The 17,855-nt window shown below is 48.2% G+C and overlaps 7 protein-coding genes across 7 annotated transcripts; 2 read left to right on the forward strand and 5 right to left on the reverse strand.

Moving 5' to 3' along the window:
• Positions 1-350: 350 nt before the first annotated feature.
• On the reverse strand, positions 351-2,043 carry CNBF0160 (hypothetical protein; the record flags this gene model as incomplete). Its single annotated transcript, XM_769758.1, has 6 exons — positions 351-438; positions 572-682; positions 746-874; positions 948-1,537; positions 1,611-1,627; positions 1,686-2,043. 6 exons carry the CDS (start codon positions 2,041-2,043, stop codon positions 351-353), a joined length of 1,293 nt encoding a protein of 430 aa, XP_774851.1.
• Positions 2,044-2,692: 649 nt separating this feature from the next.
• CNBF0170 (hypothetical protein) lies at positions 2,693-3,237 on the reverse strand (the record flags this gene model as incomplete). The annotated part of the gene is made up of 4 exons (XM_769759.1): positions 2,693-2,714; positions 2,771-2,874; positions 2,949-3,084; positions 3,149-3,237. The coding sequence occupies 4 exons, from the start codon at positions 3,235-3,237 to the stop codon at positions 2,693-2,695; spliced, it is 351 nt and encodes a 116-aa protein (XP_774852.1).
• A 1,428-nt stretch (positions 3,238-4,665) lies between these two features.
• CNBF0180 (hypothetical protein) lies at positions 4,666-6,799 on the reverse strand (the record flags this gene model as incomplete). The annotated part of the gene is made up of 7 exons (XM_769760.1): positions 4,666-4,823; positions 4,900-5,062; positions 5,113-5,859; positions 5,911-6,141; positions 6,197-6,426; positions 6,495-6,725; positions 6,787-6,799. The coding sequence occupies 7 exons, from the start codon at positions 6,797-6,799 to the stop codon at positions 4,666-4,668; spliced, it is 1,773 nt and encodes a 590-aa protein (XP_774853.1).
• Positions 6,800-7,211: 412 nt separating this feature from the next.
• Positions 7,212-8,475, reverse strand: CNBF0190 (hypothetical protein; the record flags this gene model as incomplete). Its single annotated transcript, XM_769761.1, has 2 exons — positions 7,212-7,409; positions 7,477-8,475. The coding sequence occupies 2 exons, from the start codon at positions 8,473-8,475 to the stop codon at positions 7,212-7,214; spliced, it is 1,197 nt and encodes a 398-aa protein (XP_774854.1).
• A 781-nt stretch (positions 8,476-9,256) lies between these two features.
• Positions 9,257-11,377, forward strand: CNBF0200 (hypothetical protein; the record flags this gene model as incomplete). The annotated part of the gene is made up of 5 exons (XM_769762.1): positions 9,257-9,640; positions 9,676-9,968; positions 10,014-10,595; positions 10,646-11,165; positions 11,216-11,377. 5 exons carry the CDS (start codon positions 9,257-9,259, stop codon positions 11,375-11,377), a joined length of 1,941 nt encoding a protein of 646 aa, XP_774855.1.
• Positions 11,378-12,624: 1,247 nt separating this feature from the next.
• CNBF0210 (hypothetical protein) lies at positions 12,625-16,280 on the forward strand (the record flags this gene model as incomplete). The annotated part of the gene is made up of 9 exons (XM_769763.1): positions 12,625-12,997; positions 13,048-13,107; positions 13,157-13,950; positions 14,002-14,109; positions 14,165-14,404; positions 14,461-15,527; positions 15,614-15,741; positions 15,812-15,972; positions 16,041-16,280. 9 exons carry the CDS (start codon positions 12,625-12,627, stop codon positions 16,278-16,280), a joined length of 3,171 nt encoding a protein of 1,056 aa, XP_774856.1.
• Positions 16,281-16,397: 117 nt separating this feature from the next.
• On the reverse strand, positions 16,398-17,830 carry CNBF0220 (hypothetical protein; the record flags this gene model as incomplete). Its single annotated transcript, XM_769764.1, has 5 exons — positions 16,398-16,562; positions 16,623-16,723; positions 16,787-17,107; positions 17,174-17,261; positions 17,312-17,830. 5 exons carry the CDS (start codon positions 17,828-17,830, stop codon positions 16,398-16,400), a joined length of 1,194 nt encoding a protein of 397 aa, XP_774857.1.
• Positions 17,831-17,855: the final 25 nt, after the last annotated feature.

Here is a 17,855-nt window from a genome sequence, read left to right on the forward strand (position 1 = left end):
ATGTGTAAAATGACAAGACAGTAAACGCCGTGGAGAGCAGTATATCGGCCATCAATCACCTCCAAGAAATCTCAAGCTTTTATTATTGCAGTAAAACTCAAATGCATCCAAAAGTCTTCTTCTTCATACCGTCCAATACCCTTGAGATCGTTTCTTTGCTAAACCCCCAAGGTACCGTAGAGGTAATCCATTCGCGAGAGGGTGGACGTGAAATAACGGCCTTTCTATCACTCATGGCTCAAAACATGATGTGGCTGTCTGGCTGCCCCCGCGCACCCTCGTCCAAAAACCTCATCCTTTCGCTCTACTTTCTCTAGCATTTTCTAGTCACCTTCATCCTTTTTTTCAATCTATTGCGTCTTCTTCCCATTCTGCACCCACTTGCCGTTCTCATCCTTGTGCCTGACAGTAAAGCAAGCGAGGCCGGTGTATTCGCATCTATGTTTCATTCCCGATCAGCATCACATCTCATGATGACAGATAAAGCTGCGAGAAGATGCGGGATGAAAAGGAGAGAATGGATGGAAATAGCACAAGGAGAATAGATAGGGAAGTGTTTGTGAAAACCTACATTTGCCAAATAACCTCCCTCGCGAATCGGACATAGTTGAACAACGCCACAACAAACGACATCCAGATGAAAACATTAGCGGCAACCGGGGAGGACTGGACCAAAGGTTCACTACAACAACATAATGTCAGAATTCTGCCACAGAAACTGAAAGATCAAAGAATCGAAGCTCACCGGCCAAAAAGCCAGCCCATGTTGGCATCAGCCGCACCGAAGAGCGAGAAGATCATCATACCATTCCAGTATGGGAAGCTACTCTTCGTAACGTGCGCAAGGATAAGTTGGGAGACTTGGTAAGAGAAGCTAAGCTCTAGCTATCAGTATCTGATTCGTTTTTCTTTTGGACAGACCATTCAAAAAGAGTTTTTGCACTTACGCCATACCCCAATATCCCAAGAACGGCAGCATCCTCGAATCATGTACAATGCAAACCCCTCCCTTTGACTCGGCATGCAACCATGCAAGAAGGATCGTAGTGTGCGTGAAGAAGGGCAAGAGACCAAACAAGGGCGGGAAAATGGGTTTACCCGCTTTTCGACGAGAGGTGATGACATTGTGGTAGCTGGTCACAATGTTGGCAAGCGTCCCGATCGCACCAAACGACATGAATGCCACATTGGCCGGGATACTCTCCAGCCTGACGTACTTCCAGACACCGACAGATTCGAGTAGACCGTCGACTTTTTGGACATACGGGAAAAGTTGAGGTGCGAGGTAGAGGACGGGTTTGAGGAGGGGCTGGGACCAGAAACCGGAGCCGAGAGGGTGAATAGCGGTAATGATGTAGATACCGACTATGAGGAGGATACCTTCAACAGGACCGGAAAAGGCGGAAAGGTAAAGTGTGCCGGTGTGGTATTCTTCCCAGGTGGAAACGTAAAAGTTGCAGAGGGAAGCGACTTGGGAGGCCACGGTCCACCAGGATTGGTTAAGGCCCAAGGCGTGGGAAGCGAGTATCACTTCAAGCTGTGGGCTGATTAGCGTCGCGCTTTTCCAAAGTCATTGGCCATTGTCATGATGATTGGAGAGGTCTACATACAGTGGTGTTGATAGCATCTACGCATAGTTTATGAGCGCCGTCTGCACAGAATTGGAACGGGAACATGTCACTCACCACATCCATGGTCAAACATCTCTCCCAGGGCACTGGCCATCCCTGTCCGCCTAGCTTGCTTCCCATCAATCGCATCCATACTCTGGTACGCGAAAAGTCCAAACGCAAAGGAAAAGTACACCCAGCTGGGAAGCGCTCCCCCCTCGTACAGCGGGTCGAAGAACAAGAGAGTACCGACGTTGGTGAAGACAAAGCAGAGGCCGATGAAGGTGATGGTGTTCGGGGCAATGTTCTTAGGGAACAAGGTGACGAGCCATGCCCAGAATGGACCAAGGATGTACTTGCTGACGACGGACTTGTCGATACCCGAGTATTTGTAGGCGTCAAGCCCTGTAAATTGGGCCTTGGTGATACGCATGGCGCGGTGCTGTGCCCCAAGATAACGGACGAAGACGAAGTGTGCACTACAAAAAAAAGACGTAAACGAAAAAAGATTGTTGGACTCCTAGAAAAACTCAAAGAGGTTACGTTGTATATTTTGTCGTTGCGGGAAATTCTGGTTGGCGACGACGGACCATGACTGAGTGACGCGGACACACATCAAGACCTTAAATTCATACCTTCTTTTTTCTCAGGTTCTCATGGTTCTCTGCAAAGAAAAAGCTCGTAAGCAAAGACATGAGGCAGCTAACACATCTCTGCATGTTCATCATCCATCGAATAAGAAGGCGAAAGAGCAAAACGAAAGCAAATAAGTAATATCACCTGTGAACCGATGAGACGCTGGCGGATTTCATTCGAAAATGCACCGGTACTCGTACACGCAAACAGGAAGAATAAATAATCGAAATAACGAAAGAACAGCGTTTCAAATTTATCAAACAACCGAAATAACGGGCGAAGAGAAAGAGAACGAAAATAAAGCCCTCAACGACCTCCTCTGTAAGACGAAAAGACGAAACAAAGGTTGGAAAAGAGAGATTTAAATATTTACAGCAAGGACAACTATAGACAGAGAGCACCGGCAGACAAAGAAAGGTAAACGGTCGACAACTGGAAAAGCAGTTTTACTCGTCGTCGTCGCTCTCCCTGGACAAAAATGTCAATATAACTTTTTTTGATCAGTTACAAGCAAGACAACTTACTCATCAGCCTTGGCCGCCTTCTTAGAAGCCTTTCCCTCGGCCTTGTAGTCGGCGTTCTCTCGGTCAGCACGCTCCTTGTCAGCCTTGGCCTTGGCTTCGTAGGGCTAAGCACAACCAGTCAGCCATCATGGTCCTTTTTGAGTGACAACAAAAAAGGGAGAAAACAGTTTAAGCTTACCTTCTTCTCGTTCTCGTTCATCTCCCTCCACTTGATACCCAAAAGCTTGCCGACGTCACCGAAAGTAGCCTCGGGGTTCTCGGTCTTGATACGTTCTCGGTAGTCCTGGACGAAGAACATGTAGGCGGAAAGAGCACTGGATCGTTATATTATCAGCGGTTGCACTGAGTTTAAAGAGTTGCATTGAAATGTGAGCTTACCGCTTGGGCTTGTTAGGGTCCTTCTTGGTGCGCTTCTTAGCGTCGGAAGCGGTGGATTTCTTGGAGTCTTTGGTAGAAACCTTGGGCATTGCTATGGAGAAGATTTAGCGATCGTTCTGAAATAACATATTGGAGACGCGAAATTCAACAGCAGCAAAACCGTGAAGACTGGAAGATGAAGTTGGAGTTCGGTGGAAAGAAGTTGGAAACAGGGAGGAAGAAGCCAAACGGAAACAGCCGACGCGTTGAATGACGACCCAACCCTAACCTGGCCGAGCTTCCGTCCCCAGAAAGACCGAAGCAACAACGGATCACCCACTGGCAAGCGCATCCAGAGCAGTTGAACAGCGCAGTCAAGCAGAAAGATGACAATGATGACAACGTAGAGCGGTGAGGAAGAAAGAAAGATGAAGCGGGCGGAGCACCATCCACGCCGATGGACGGATGCATCCACCTCGGAGGCGCTCCACACCTTGCCACACGGCCCTCTGCAGTTCTTCTCTCGCCCCCAGAAACGTCCCGAGACACCCCGGGAAGGCATCCGAGTGCCCCTTGGTGAAGTACAGTGATAGCAGGCTGGACGGCCTCCACCGCCGCGTAGACGCGTCAACATCACTGCCATACAGGATGCGTATGGCGGGCATCGAAGAAAGGGTGTGGAAGTGGGTGGATGCATGATCTGCCGCAGCAGATGGGTGGCGGGGCGAGCAGCGGAGTGGCCAGGTGTGTATGTGCACGGTAGGAGAGAGGAGGCATGGTGAGGAAATAGGTAACTTACTGTATGAGATATATGCGTGGTTGTCTATGCGGGCAGGTAGTTTGTATGAGGAATGCTGGTTATGAGACGTTGGCTGGGAAAAGGATTGTATGGTGAGTGGGCGCCAGGTTATGAGGGAATTCCCCCAGCCAAATCCTGTGTCTGCGCGGCTCCTTGGCGGAACTAAATTCCGCCACGCCCAAAATTCACTATTGATTTTTTAAAATGCCGCTGTATTGCCGGAAAATACACAAACGTCACATAAGAGGAGTGATAAGCAGCCGCACGTGCGTGTTTTGGGCCAAAATCCCCGACGACGCGACGCGTTTGTTTACTCCACAACGAACAGAAGATCAGATACTATACGTACGTACACTAATGCTGTTAGTTCGTTGTTGCTCGCTTGTCGAGCTTGCTGCACTCTCTCTTTATTCAGCAATCATCGATCAAAGAGAGCCCTCGCGTGTTCCCATATCCTTCCCCTCTGGACCATCGGTGACAGGTTCCTCTTTACCCCTGCTACCCCTTCAAACCCCCGACCAGCGACGACTAATATCACCCATTGCTATTTGAAAACTACCAGTTTCACAAACCATAACAACAGACTGTTCATGATAGAGCCAATGCACAAACAAGGATTATACGTGCATACAGCACTCGTACTTTTATAACGCATCAAAAAGTCCCTTTTTCAGCAAATTTTCTACACACCTTCCCTTTTCTTCCCTCTCGCTCCTTTCTCGTAGTTGAGCCCCAGTTACTAGTTCTGCTCCCCATCAGGCTTCTTAACTGCCAACGCCACACAATGCTGACCGCCCGCAGAGACAGTCACAGAGCGGTAAGGACGAAGAAGCTTACTCCTCACCAATGACGGTACTTCTGCAACCTCTTCCGAACCCAAGCCCAATTGTGCGAGGTCTATGTTCGAGCTTGTCAGCTACTTTCCGCATAGAACTTGGCGTGGACGGGGTCACGGAAATTGTTGGATACTTACTACCGTAGCCCCAAGCATACAAGTGGCCAGACTTGGAAACGGCAAGATTGTGCCTCATACCAGCAGAAATGTCAACAACGGGGTTATCCTCGGGCTTGGAGTCTTTGTATGCAGGGAATTCGGGGACGACCTCGTACTTTTCAGGGATAGGCGGGAAGCATATCTACAAGGGCGGTTAAACAGATATATACATGGAGAACACGAAAAACTTACCCTGACAGGCTCGGGGACATACTCACCAGAAGGAGGAACCTTGAGCGTCGCCTGTGCCTCTGACAACTCCGCCTCCGCCTTTTGCTTCTCCTCCTCATCCACCTTGTCCTTTTTCAACACCTCGTCCAACTTCTTCTGCTTCTCCGCGACTCTCTCCTCCCTTTCACGCTGCAGCTCTTCCCTCCTCTCCTTGATACCCTCAAACGCGGGGTGATCTTCTGCTAAACCGAGCTCATTGGCGTCACATCGGCCGCAGCCCCAGACTTCGCCATTGTCAAACAAGAAAAGGGAGTGGTGCTCTCCGCCAGAAACCTTGATGACCTTGCTACCGTTATGTTTGTCGGGGTGAAGCGCGTCGACCACAGTAGGGGTGATAATCATGTCTTGATGTTCGGCGACCCCCGTCTGGTGAAAAGTGTTCAGACCCCAACCATATACTACACCCTTGTTATCGACAGCGAAAGAGTGGTAAATGCCTGCGGCCACATGAACAATGTTCCTTAAACCGAGACGCTCAGGCTCAAGACCATTTATACGTCGACGAGAGATGATACGACGGCCAAGCTGATTCTCCTCGCCTTTACCCCAGACGTAGACGTGGCCGATGGTAGTGAGAGCGAGAACATGGTCGGCACCGCAGGAAATTTGAGTGATTTGCACTTTCGCGAGAGCGGGGAGGGAGATGGGGGTGTACTGGAATTTAGGATGGCCAGGCACACCATCGAAACCAAGGATACCTTCATTGGACTGATACCAAGTTAATCACAACCTGGCTGTTCTTTTTATTAGGAGACTTACCCTGAAACTACCCCAAGCCCTCAATTCGCCCTTGTCAGAAATGGCAACACTGATACTGTCACCCGCCGCAACCTGAACAGCCCTAAAACCTTCCTTTTCAAGCGTCTCAACGACATAAGGATAACTCTCGAGATCTTCGTTGGGAATCATTTCGTCAGGGTTCTTGGGGTCGGGAACATCAGTGGTAATTCGGCCAAGAGCGGCATTGTCATTGATACCCCATGAACGGACCTAATATCGGATTAGAACAAGCTCCAAACTGATTTAGTACAACACAAGGACTTACTCGACCAGCCTCGTCAATGGCGAGCGTATGCATACCACCGCAATAGACAGATTCTAGGCCACCTGACCCAGGTTTCCCATCCCTGCTGAGCTTACCTTCCTCAATCTGCTCCTCGAACCACGAATGCAACTTGGGCCTGCCAATCTCGTCCAGATTGTCGGGGCCCAGACCGAATTGACCTTGATCACCAGTACCCCAGACGAACAGGGCATTGTGGGGAGTCTTGACGGCTGTTTTGATTGACCATGTCAGTTCGCGAGCTGATTGATGGCAGTTTGGAAGGATATAAATTACTTACGGGGGATAGAGGGGATGGCGTTGATACCTCCAATAATCTTTTTTGGTCCCCTGCCCGCGACGCTGGCAGTGCTAGGCCTACCCTTTTTAGCCACAGGTTCACCGGTATCAGAGACCCTTCGTCGTTTGGTATTACCATTGGCAGCAGGGATAGAAGCCTCGGGGACCTTTGCAAGTCGAGATGAAGGAGCTCGAGATGGAGGTTTGGCCGAGGCGGCACGAGATGTGGATCCTGCAGTGAGTTAAACAAAGTTAGATCCCATTTGATCGTTTTTGGACTGGGTTGCACTTACTTCGGGGAGGCATATTGAGCTGTGATGTGTTTTGGTAACGTTTACACTTTGAACCAACGGTTTCGTTGGTGGATTTGTTGTTTGTGCCAACAAGAATTGGATTCCCACGGTGGAACCGTCTATTACGTAAACTCTATGGTCGTTGCTCGTAGGATTCGCTTGATATACTGAGTACAAACGTCCGACGGAGTCCGACTCATGGCTTGTAGTATGGGAGCATACTAAGCCTTACAAATACGACATGAGCGACATTTGCAGAACTGCGCGGCGATCTTATACAAAGTTTCGTGTGAAAGACGGATCGAAACAGCGACAACGATTTACATGGTGAATCGCACGACGCTGGACTCGGTGGCAAACCACGCAATACACGAACACATGTTACGTCAATTCATAGTAGATCATCGCTCTGTGCTGGGCTAAGCTTATGGATGCTTCAAGTTACTTGAGATCCTCATCCTAAGCAATCCTTCCTTCATCGATGAGACTGAGACTGCCAATGTTGGGCATCTTGGATTCAGGAATCGCCGACGTGTCTTCGGTTTGTCGATTATTAGTACTCTGATGACGAGCCTTGAGTAACCTTTGTCCAAGCAATTGTTCATAACCTGGAAGTTCTCCTCCTTTACTCATCATACTGGGAGGAAGATTATTCTGTGGGAACATAGATTGGAAAGTTGCCGGACTGACCCATTTGATCAGCATGCTAACGCCAGTAGTCGCACCAGAATTCTGGAGTGTGTTGTTGATTTCGCTTGCGATCCTTCGAGAATGAGATCGCAACGCGTCCGCAAACCGCCCGTTGAGGTCCTGGAAATGTTCAACATCACTGTCTAAGCTAATACCACTATTTGACACGCTGGGCAAGCCAATGTTGCTATAGGGAGAAAGGTATTGCTTCGCGATTTCTTCATTCGCAAAGTCGACACTCTTAGCCATTTCTTCAGTACGGTTGCGAGGGTTGCTAATTGAGCACTCTTGGATCCAACAACTTGGGTCATAGGTATCCCATTCCCCATCCGGTTTGACATACACGCCACTTGGATTTCGTACGCCTGACGTGAAAAAGACAATCGATGAACCTTTTTGCATAGATTGAGCTTCTTCCCATGCGTTCCGATCTTTGGTTGCAATCATAAATTGGGTTATATACTCATCAAAATCCATATGTTTTATCCGCCCAGAAGGGATCATACCGCCTTTGGAAGTGAATTCAGGCCAATCTACGACACTATAAGTGAAAAAATCATTGTTGTCCATATTTTTTGCGACCTCGTCAGCTACACGACGGCACAGCTTTTGTTGAACATTGGACACATAATCCTCGGTAAATCTCTTAAGCTCCAAAAATGAGGCTGTAGGCTCAGGCCAGTCCAGTGTCTTATCCAGCTCCAAAGACTCGTCATAGATCCTTGATGGGTCACTTGCTTCGGCCCATCTTTGAACGAATTCGAGGGCAGCCTTGGTACTCCTGTCACTTTGTTCGTTTGGTTCATTGGCTGGTGTAATGCATGGTAACATGTAGGTACGGGGGCCGTGTACGGCCCATTCCTCTTCCAACTGAGAGGTTCCCGAAACTTGTTGATGGGAGGGCAGCGCTCCTTCAGTCGCGAAGGATGTGAATAGAACATGCCGTTTACCAGAAGGGTGGCTGGTCCACTTTGAGGTAGAGGTAGGTCCCGGTGCCATAGAAGCGGAAGAAAAAACTGGTATTAGACGATGGTGGGGTTATGAGCTTGATATGTACTGCTTGTAGAATTTTTTGTTCCCCGATATGCTTTGGTTGGAAAAGTTACTCACAAAATTGTGGTCTATTTATCTTCTTTCTTCTGTGTGTGACTCTGACGACTAGTTCTTTGCCAATTTCTGTGATGCTTCTCCGGGCATCCACACCTTTCTGATTCGCCTAATCCTTTGTTCGAGACGCTCGAGAAGTAACACGAAGCACTGGCTTCCATAATAAAGAATTTTAACAATATAAAAAGAATGTCTTCTATCAAAGCATTTCTTGATAATAAGGGAGATAATAGATACTTGTCTTTTTTTGTCGTCGTCAGCGCTTGGTGGAAGAAGTCAAAAGATATTCATTTCATCCTTTAACGCCAGGCTCAGTCTAAGAGTGCAGTGATCCTTCAGGTGTGTCAGGAAAGTCCGTTGCTTAACAGTAGGACATTTGCAATTTTCTTCGAAGTCAGCCATATATGATAGCGAAGAATTGAATTCCATACGTATGAACGATGATGTTAACGATACCTGGTGATGGGGACAGGGATGTCGACGTTATAAATAATTAGCGGCGGAACGAGCTAAAATATCGTCGTCGTCCTGTTGCCTTGTTAAATAACCCATAACTAGATGTTACTTTATCCTTAAAAACTCAAATTACAAGTGGAGGTCTACTCGAAAAGTTGTGGACTTCCGTTCGTTCACACCTTCCGTTACGTAGCTTTATACAAAAACAGCACCAACCATGGCCAAATCACAAAAGCAGACTGAAAAGGCCTCTAAACAGACGCCAAATGTAGCTTCTCAGGACCTGAGTGCACAAGTTCAGAAACTTGAAGCGTCTCTCAGTACCGATGACTTCAACCCGAATCCGCTGTTACCCCTCATCACACTCGCGCGCCACAACGATCCACAAGTCGTCCACAAGGCGGTATGGGCGCTTCACAGGGTATTCATCAAATATATTGTGAATGAAAAAGTAGCTGGATTGGGCGGGGATCTTGTCACTCCTGTGAAAAAGCCGGAGGTCGAAGGAGATGTCGATGTAAAGGGCTGGGTCCGGGAGAGATTATTGGAATATGTTGAAATTTTGGGTGGGCTTATAAGAGATGCCGAACCTGCGTTAAGGGTAAGTCTTATTTTGTAGAACATTGCTAATTCCAGTCTTCATCTATCCCACTCCTCTTCTCCCTCCTCCCTCCCCTCTCCGCCTCAGCCTCATCCACTCCGATCATCCACATCCCTTACTTCCGTCTTCTACTCCACTATTTTATCTTCCCTAGTCAATCCTTGCGTGGTGCAAAGCCCAAGCAAAAGGGATCTGGATGGAAGATTGTGGCGGCGAACCAATGTGAGGATGAGAAAGGTGTATTGCCGGAGGATGTGGCCGGGATTGTCAGTGGAGACTTCTGGGCGGCGTATGATGATATCAGATGGGCATTCTTTAAAGAGGCAGCGTAAGCCATTCCTATTTCGCATTGCAATGCACTTATACAATCTAGGCAATTGGCTCAAACACCACTCACCGCTCCGCATTCTGATAACCTTCTCGCCCTGACTCTTCCTCTCACAAACCTCCCCAAAATTCCTGCCGACATCAACACTTTCTACCTCCCTGCCTTCTCCTCTCCCCCCTCCGACCCTAACTCTACAACCACCATGAAGAAGAGTCGATCGGCACGAACCAAGAAGGGCAAGGCAGCAGCCGAAGTCGACGCTTTGCCTGAGTGGATGAAAGCGTACGAATCTTCCGATTCTGAATCCGATTCAGAGGTCCAGTCCGGCAAACGCAAGCGCACACGGACATCCCAACTCTCTATCCATGCTTCCATCTACTCTATTCTCTCCCAGACATCCGTCTACACCTCACTCTGGGAATCCATACTCTCTTCAGTCCCTCTTGACGAAGTGTGGACGAGAAAGATTCTTGTGGGTCTCCATGGAGAGCGGGGTATATTGGCGCATTTTAAAAAGGAGAGGAGGTTGAGAATTGCCGACTGGCTGGGTAGTTTGGTTGATGGTGGTGGCGCAATGGCGATGTTGGCGATGAACGGGTTGTTCGTCTTAATGACGGAGTACAACTTGTAAATCATCTTCTATTCTATTCCTAAAAGCATCAACTAACGAATCTTAGCGAGTATCCTAATTTCTACACCCGACTATATTCTCTTCTCACTCCCGTTCTCCTGCACACCAAGTATCGTGCTCGTTTCTTCCGTCTACTCACCATTTTCCTCTCCTCATCTCTCATGCCTAGCACCATCATTGCCTCATTCATCAAACGTCTCTCTCTCCTCTGTCTCACAGCCCCCCCACAAGGTATCGTCATGGTTCTTCCATTCATATACAACCTCTTCAAGAAGCATCCTGGGTGCATGGTCTTGCTCCAGCGTAAATCTTCTGAAGATTCTCTGCTTGCGGTATCGTCATTCACCCCTACGACGACGACAGTGAATCCTAAGGATGTTGACCCCTTCGACCCGGAGGAGAAGGATCCGCTCAAGACGAAAGCGCTCGAATCGAGTTTGTGGGAGATTGCAGCGTTGCAACACCATTACCTGTCTTCGGTCAGCACTCTTGCAAAGGTGTTTAGTGAGCCTTTCACAAAGGCTGAATATAACATTGAAGATTTCTTGGATCACTCTTATAACACTGTCAGTATCTTCATTTGATTTTTTTGCTTTTACCTGATTTCCGATTTTAGCTCTTTGAGACAGAAGCCAATAGGCGAATCAAGAATGCCCCTGCGCTTAGCATCGGCATTGAGACTGCTGGTGGAAAGGATATTGCTGCGTTTCCCCCGGCTGGGAATAATGAAGGGGAAGATGAGAATGGGGATGTGGTGGCTCAACTTTGGGCATTCTAGACGTTAACACAGCATCTCCCAGCTGCATTGCACATCGAGACTGATTAGTTAATGACCGTTAGTGATGATATCGGAACAGTTGCAGATATGGAGTATCCCTATTCATCTTATCCTCACATCGATTCATCCCTTATCCTGCTATAGTATGTAATACAACTTGCATAACCTAGTTGACAGTTTCGAGATCTCCGGTATTGACCTACTCTACGTTGGAAAACACCCAAATCCCCCATCTTGCTGGGGTCTACCCCTCTTCTCAGTTATCTGTCGTTGAGCCTTTTTCCAACTCCTCCCAGACAACCAGCCATCGTAGTTTGGAAACTGCGCGCTTACCTTCCTCTCTGAACACTATGGGACCCGCGGCGGCTTGTTTTAAAGAAAGACCAGTGTAGGAGAACATGGAATCGCATTGAGGGCCGGTTAATCCAGCAACACTTGTTGACAGGGGCATCTCCATTTTTGAGCACGCTGACAACCTCACTCGCTTGGTGAGAACTTTGAAGTTTTGAATGTAGCTGTTGGTGATGTGGCCAGTCTGCTTAATGCTATTCTGAGTCTTCAAGCCGAACACTTCTTCTCCTGGCATATAGTACATCGTTAGAGAATAACGTCTGTACGTAATAAACAACAAATCATTCTCAGAACTGCACGAAGTTTTGCTGCTGCAGCGACAATATGTAACTCACCGAAACATCAACTTCATCCCCTTCGACGACTTGATTACAGTGGATAATACTGAATGAACCAACAATCGCTCCCAGGCATCAAATAATCAGGGATTGCGTGATCATAAGCCCCATTGCATGATCAAATAGCCTATTGCCTGATCATGACCCCTATTGCCTGACCATGCATTATTGTTAGTGATCATAATAATGCACACATTCCAAGATCATGCTTCATATATATCATGATTAGGCAGAACAGCCATCCGATCTTGCATTTTGCCCATATGATCGTGTCTCTTAAGTTACATGATCATGCATTTCGTCCTTTGATCAGGCAACCGCATAACACGATCGGGCATGATCGCAACATTCGAGCGCATTGTTAGGTGGCTACTCTTACTGACCGCGGTGACTTTCAATATGGGACTTGATCTTGCATGATCAGGCAAAACAAGGCATGATCGCTCCTGATCGCGTTAGATCGGAGCTTGTCAGGCCTGTCCCAGCAAAGTGTCCCGATCGCAGTGCGTTCACATTTCTCGCCTACGCGCTGTGCCATTCATTCTTACGACATAATAAATGACGGACGACGAGCGCGTCCATGGGTCCGTCAGTACGAGTAGTATACTGGTACATACTGCATATCATCTTTCCTCATCAAGACCACCATATGAGTCCAAGATGAGGACTTCATCCGGGTTACGAGGCATTCGTTCCTCTCTTTTCTTCCTTTCGACCCTCTGTCTTCTCATCGTTTGCCTTCCGACAGCTCTCGGACTGCAACAAGAACTCGCAGGTATCGTCGACTGGCACAAACCTCTGATCGGTGAACCGCTTTTAGAACCCACACCGCCTTTGTTTGTGGAGGGTAAGGGGATTGATGGGGGAAGGGTTGTACAGCTGACCAAGAAAAACCTGTTGGCTGTTTTGAATGCTGAGAATGGTGAAATTGGTGAGTGTAATATGTGCTGTACACTTGAAATTTATGCTGACAGGCCATAGTATGGAGACAAGCGTTAGAGGATAATGACCCTGTAGTATCTTTCCATGTGCAGGAAGACAGTGGGTTATTTGTCTCTTTTACAATGATCCATGTTTAATTGATATCTAGCTATCCTCTTGCTCTCCGGTCCCAGCGCATCATCAGCCCGTCTCTTCTCCCTTACTACAGGCCATCTCCTGTGGCACGCTCCTCTCCTTCCACTCTCTCAATCCCACCTGATCACCCCAGTCTACCTCGGCACCGACGCAGCATACGTTGCCGCTCAAGGTTCCGAACCCGCCAGCTGGCTAGTTTTGAGTGACGGCAAGCGAATTACCAGACTGAGCAGCGACAAAGGGGATATTTTGTGGAGCATGGAATCCCCTGGTGCAGGATCCAACATGGTATTCAAACAAATTATGCCTTCTGGTAACTCCATCCACATCCTCGCATTACATTACTCTTTCGCTGTGCAGAGTTTGCTCACCTCTACCATCGCTCTCGACAAACCCATCCCTCGAGCAGACTTTGGCCAAGTTCCCTCGGTTGTGCAAATCCCAGAACAAGCCATGATCGCTTCCGCCCATGAGACGGGAACTGCCCATATTGTATGGATAGATCACGGTCGGATCCGTAGCTTGCATCTCAATGAGGGCGGTACACTCGGTGAGATCAAGGAGATTCTACCCGGCAAGGGTCGTCTCTATGGCAGCATCATCGATGTTGGGCTTCGACATAAGGGTTACGTTCTCGGTAAACGAGAAGACGGAGGTGTGGAAATTTTGGATGTGCGAGATGGTAAGAAGGTGGAGGAGTTTGAGCTGTCGAAGGACTCGCCAGAGAGATCAGATTCGGTCTATTCGGCTATGGTCACGGAAAGAGGTGTTCTCGTAAACAGGGTCTATTGGTCCTACAATATGGCCGTGGGTCATCTTTTTTAGCATTATTTTTTTGGGGACTTATTTCTTATATAGGTGGGAGTCGCCCAATCCATCAGCATTCCTGCATCAGCTACTTCCGAAGTGATCACTTCGGGTTTCACCTTCGCATTTGATGACCTCGTTCACGGTGTCATTCTCCACGTACGTCCCCGTTTCAGCCATTCTTTGCGTCTAACACTTAATATATTTTCGCTAGGCCGCTGTATCCCCCTCTGTCAACGAAAGACACCTTCCTTCTCTCATCCTCACCACCTCATCTCACGCTATCCAACGAATGCAGTTCAACGGTGCTCAGTGGACACGCGAAGAATCCTTGGCGGATGTGACGGCTGTCATGTTTGTTGATCTCGGCGAGCCCGAAGTGGAAGAGGTCAGAGAAGTTCTTGACGAGGAAGGATTTGGGGCTCGTTTGCTGAGACATTTGGGTGAATTGAAAGTGGGTTAAAGATTCCGTCCCCGATCGAGAAGTAGTTCCTTAACGCATCCCAATAGGACCTCCCCGCCTATCTTGTCCGCTTTATCAAACGATTCACTTCAGCTTCTTATTCCTCTGCTCTCCGTATCACCCCTCTCAACCAAACTAAGCTCCACCGCGACCAGTTCGGCTTTCAAAAACTCGTCATCCTCTCTACGGCCAACGGTAAACTCTTCGCTCTCGACTCTTCAAATGGCGCAACCGTCTGGACTAGGAATTTGGGGCTGATGACGGAAAAGGGTTCAGATGTGAAGGTAGATGGGATGTGGATTGTGAGGCAAAATGAAGGAGGCGTGTTGTTGGGTGTACTAGCCTCCAAAACGGTGGACAAAGGAGGAGTGAGAACGGTGGCTTATCATGTGGACGCCTATACGGGCGAGGTTTCGGGTAACGTCGATACCGGTACTGGTCTTCCTGAAGGGACTACTCTCTTTGAAGGCAAGTTGAGGGAAGCATTCCTTACACCCTTTGATAATTGCGGCAGCAAATCAAAGGTTTTGGGGGTCGTCGATGACAAGGAAAGGCTACACCTCTGGCCTGGGTGCAAAAAGGTAACCAAGACTATGAAACAAGAAGCGAACAAGCTATTTTTCACCACCACTACCAAGTCTATTGACGGTACTGCCATTCAAGGCTTTACACCTTCCGCGACGCTCCTCAACGAAAGTAGCTACACCTACACTTCAAGCTTGATTTGGTCCCATCCCTTCAGGGAGGATGAAATGATCCTCGAATCTCAGCCTGTCACCTTGGACGCTATCGCCAGTTTTGGTCGTGTCCTCGGCGACAAGTCCACCTTGTATAAGTACCTCAATCCTCACCTCCTTATTCTCAGCACGTTCTCCCCGTCCACCAAAGGCCTCAATCCTGTGACTCACAAGGAGGTTGGGTTGGGAAGGGTTTATGTGCTGGATACGATAACTGGTGAGACAGTCTATGCGACGGAAATTGATGGAGTGGTGAAGAGAGGTGGGATCCATGTTGCGATGGTGGAGAATTGGTTAGTGTACACGTGGCTTGCGGAAGGGGGTTATAGAATTGGATCAGTAGAGATTTACGAAGATACCGAGAAGAAGGGTGTGACGTGAGTCCTTTTCCATGCGGCTTTTTTTTTTTCTTTTAGAAAGCGAGTGGTAATCACTGACTTGGGATCGTGCTGCTTTTGTTCAGTCCCGCGGTGTCAAGTTTTGTGTCCAAGCAGGTAAAGACATTTGCTCAGACCTTCATCATCCCTTCGGAGATCAAGGCTTTGGGATTCACCACTTCCAAAGCTGGTATCACTACTAAAGAACTCATCTGTCAGTCTGCGTTTCTTCTAGTCTCAGATCCCAGCGTGCAAGTGAATAGAAGCTGATTCGTTTTCGTTAGTTGTGAACAACCGTAATCAAATTATCTCTATCCCTCGCCGTCTCCTCGACCCTCGTCGGCCGATGGGCAAGCCCACATCGAGAGATAAAGAGGAAATGCTGATTCCTTATGACAATATGATTGCCATCGACACCAGAAAAATCATTTCTCACGAATACCAGGTATGTCTGTTTCCATGCAGTAACAGTCGGAATGCGATGTTGGATGATATTGAACCTGATGAAAACAGGTCCAAGGAACAACTTCCCTCCTTTCGTCGCCCGCTCTTGTTGAATCGACATCCCTTCTCTTAGCGTATGGTCAAGATCTCTTCCTCACTCGAGGTCTCACCCCCTCAGGCACCTTTGACATCCTCTCAGACAACTTTAACAAGATCCAGTTACTGTTAACATTGGGAGGCCTCAGTGCGGGTATCTTTGTAGCCAAGCCAGCTGTGAAGAGAAAGTGGTTAAGAATGAAGTGGTACTAGCCAGAAGACATTCATTGCTCTGTCATTTGTTCATGCACTTTAGATTTGGTCTATTTTATGCATATATGGGATGGCAGTGTACAGAGAAAAGCGCGAGGTATCAAGAGTCGTTGGTAGTTATATATTCTTCACCAACATCCGAGCGCTATCGAGGACATTCTGTAAGATTTCGTCGAACCGTTCGCTTTGAGCAGCGCCTTCCGCAAGTAATGCTGGGACATCAAGGACTTCAATTTCGAGCTCGAATGATCGCGAAGGCGGAACATCGGCGTTTCTTGGATTCTACAAATAACCCACATCAGATTATGGATTTCAGAAATATACTTGAAAAGCGTAACGTACAGAAGAAAACACGCTAGTGAGATCAACTCGACAGACTTGATGTCTGTAACACGCTCTATCCTTGTATCGCACAGATTTAGCGTTTCCGGTTGGTACTTCACCTAACACATCACCAGCATCAGCATTGCAAACGCCGCCAACGGTCAAGCGAGACGTAAACTTACAAGGCGTTTCGGTGTTCACGCTAATCCTAAAATCGTACGCCATACCAGGACAGTACACATTCAGATCCGCAATTCTCCTCTTTTCCACAGCCTGTACGACGTGTCCATTATCCATATCCCTCGAGACCCTCACTTTACCGTGCCCGTGTTCGCTATGATCGTAGAATGAGTCGGCGAGCTTGGAGCGGGAAAAGTAAAGCCGTCCGGTAGGGTGGGTACTTTGAGATTCGACGGCGCGATTGAGGAGTTCGTTGAGCGTACGATGGTGCAAATGGTTAATAGTTGAAACAAATGGTCCATTCGGATAATCGTGTGGTATGACTTTTTGGTGACGATGAGAGATCAGCTGTGACAAGAGTTATATCACATAATGAGAGAACGACTAACTCATCTCACTGAGTGTGGGCATGTTGATCCGCCGTGGTTGCTGGCCGGGCATTGACGGGGTCATGAATGTTCCCAATTTGAGCTCAATCTAGCCATAACCATTAGCTTCAGACTCCTGTACTGTCATGTACAGCTCACTTCAACGTTGCTATGGCCCATAGCAGCATTCATGATAAAGTCACCGACGACAGATGTAAACGGATTCCTCGGTGAAAGGTTGAAGATGGAACCGGTCAAGGGAGCTTGACCATGCCTTGGTCGATACACCTGTCCATTGCCATGTTGATCGGATGGCGCATGTCCAGAATGTCCATTATGATGCGAATGATGACTCTCCTCTGTCCGTTGTCTCGGAACGTAGCTCCCGTTCCCTCCTGAGTGTGACGGAGAAGTCCTAGCCCTTTTCCGACTCTGTCCTTCTCGCTCGGCTCCTTGACTCCCTACTCTTTGCCTGGGGACATAATCTCCTGATTGTGTGGCATTGGCCTGTTCCGAAGGATCTGATTCATGAGCCGAAGACATTCTTGCGAGTGGAATGTCGGGATCGATATCTGGACTGGAGTAACGCGGTGGTCTGGGCTGTCTGCTGTTGGAAGGCGGAGATGGAAGATTGGCGTAATGTGGGGGACGGTCGTGAATAGGGATGTATGTGGACATGCCACTGTAGGGAAAGTATGAAAAT

The sequence above is a fragment of the Cryptococcus neoformans genome, chromosome 6 (assembly GCF_000149385.1).
Source record: "Cryptococcus neoformans var. neoformans B-3501A chromosome 6, whole genome shotgun sequence".
Classification (NCBI taxonomy): Eukaryota; Fungi; Basidiomycota; class Tremellomycetes; order Tremellales; family Cryptococcaceae; genus Cryptococcus; species Cryptococcus deneoformans.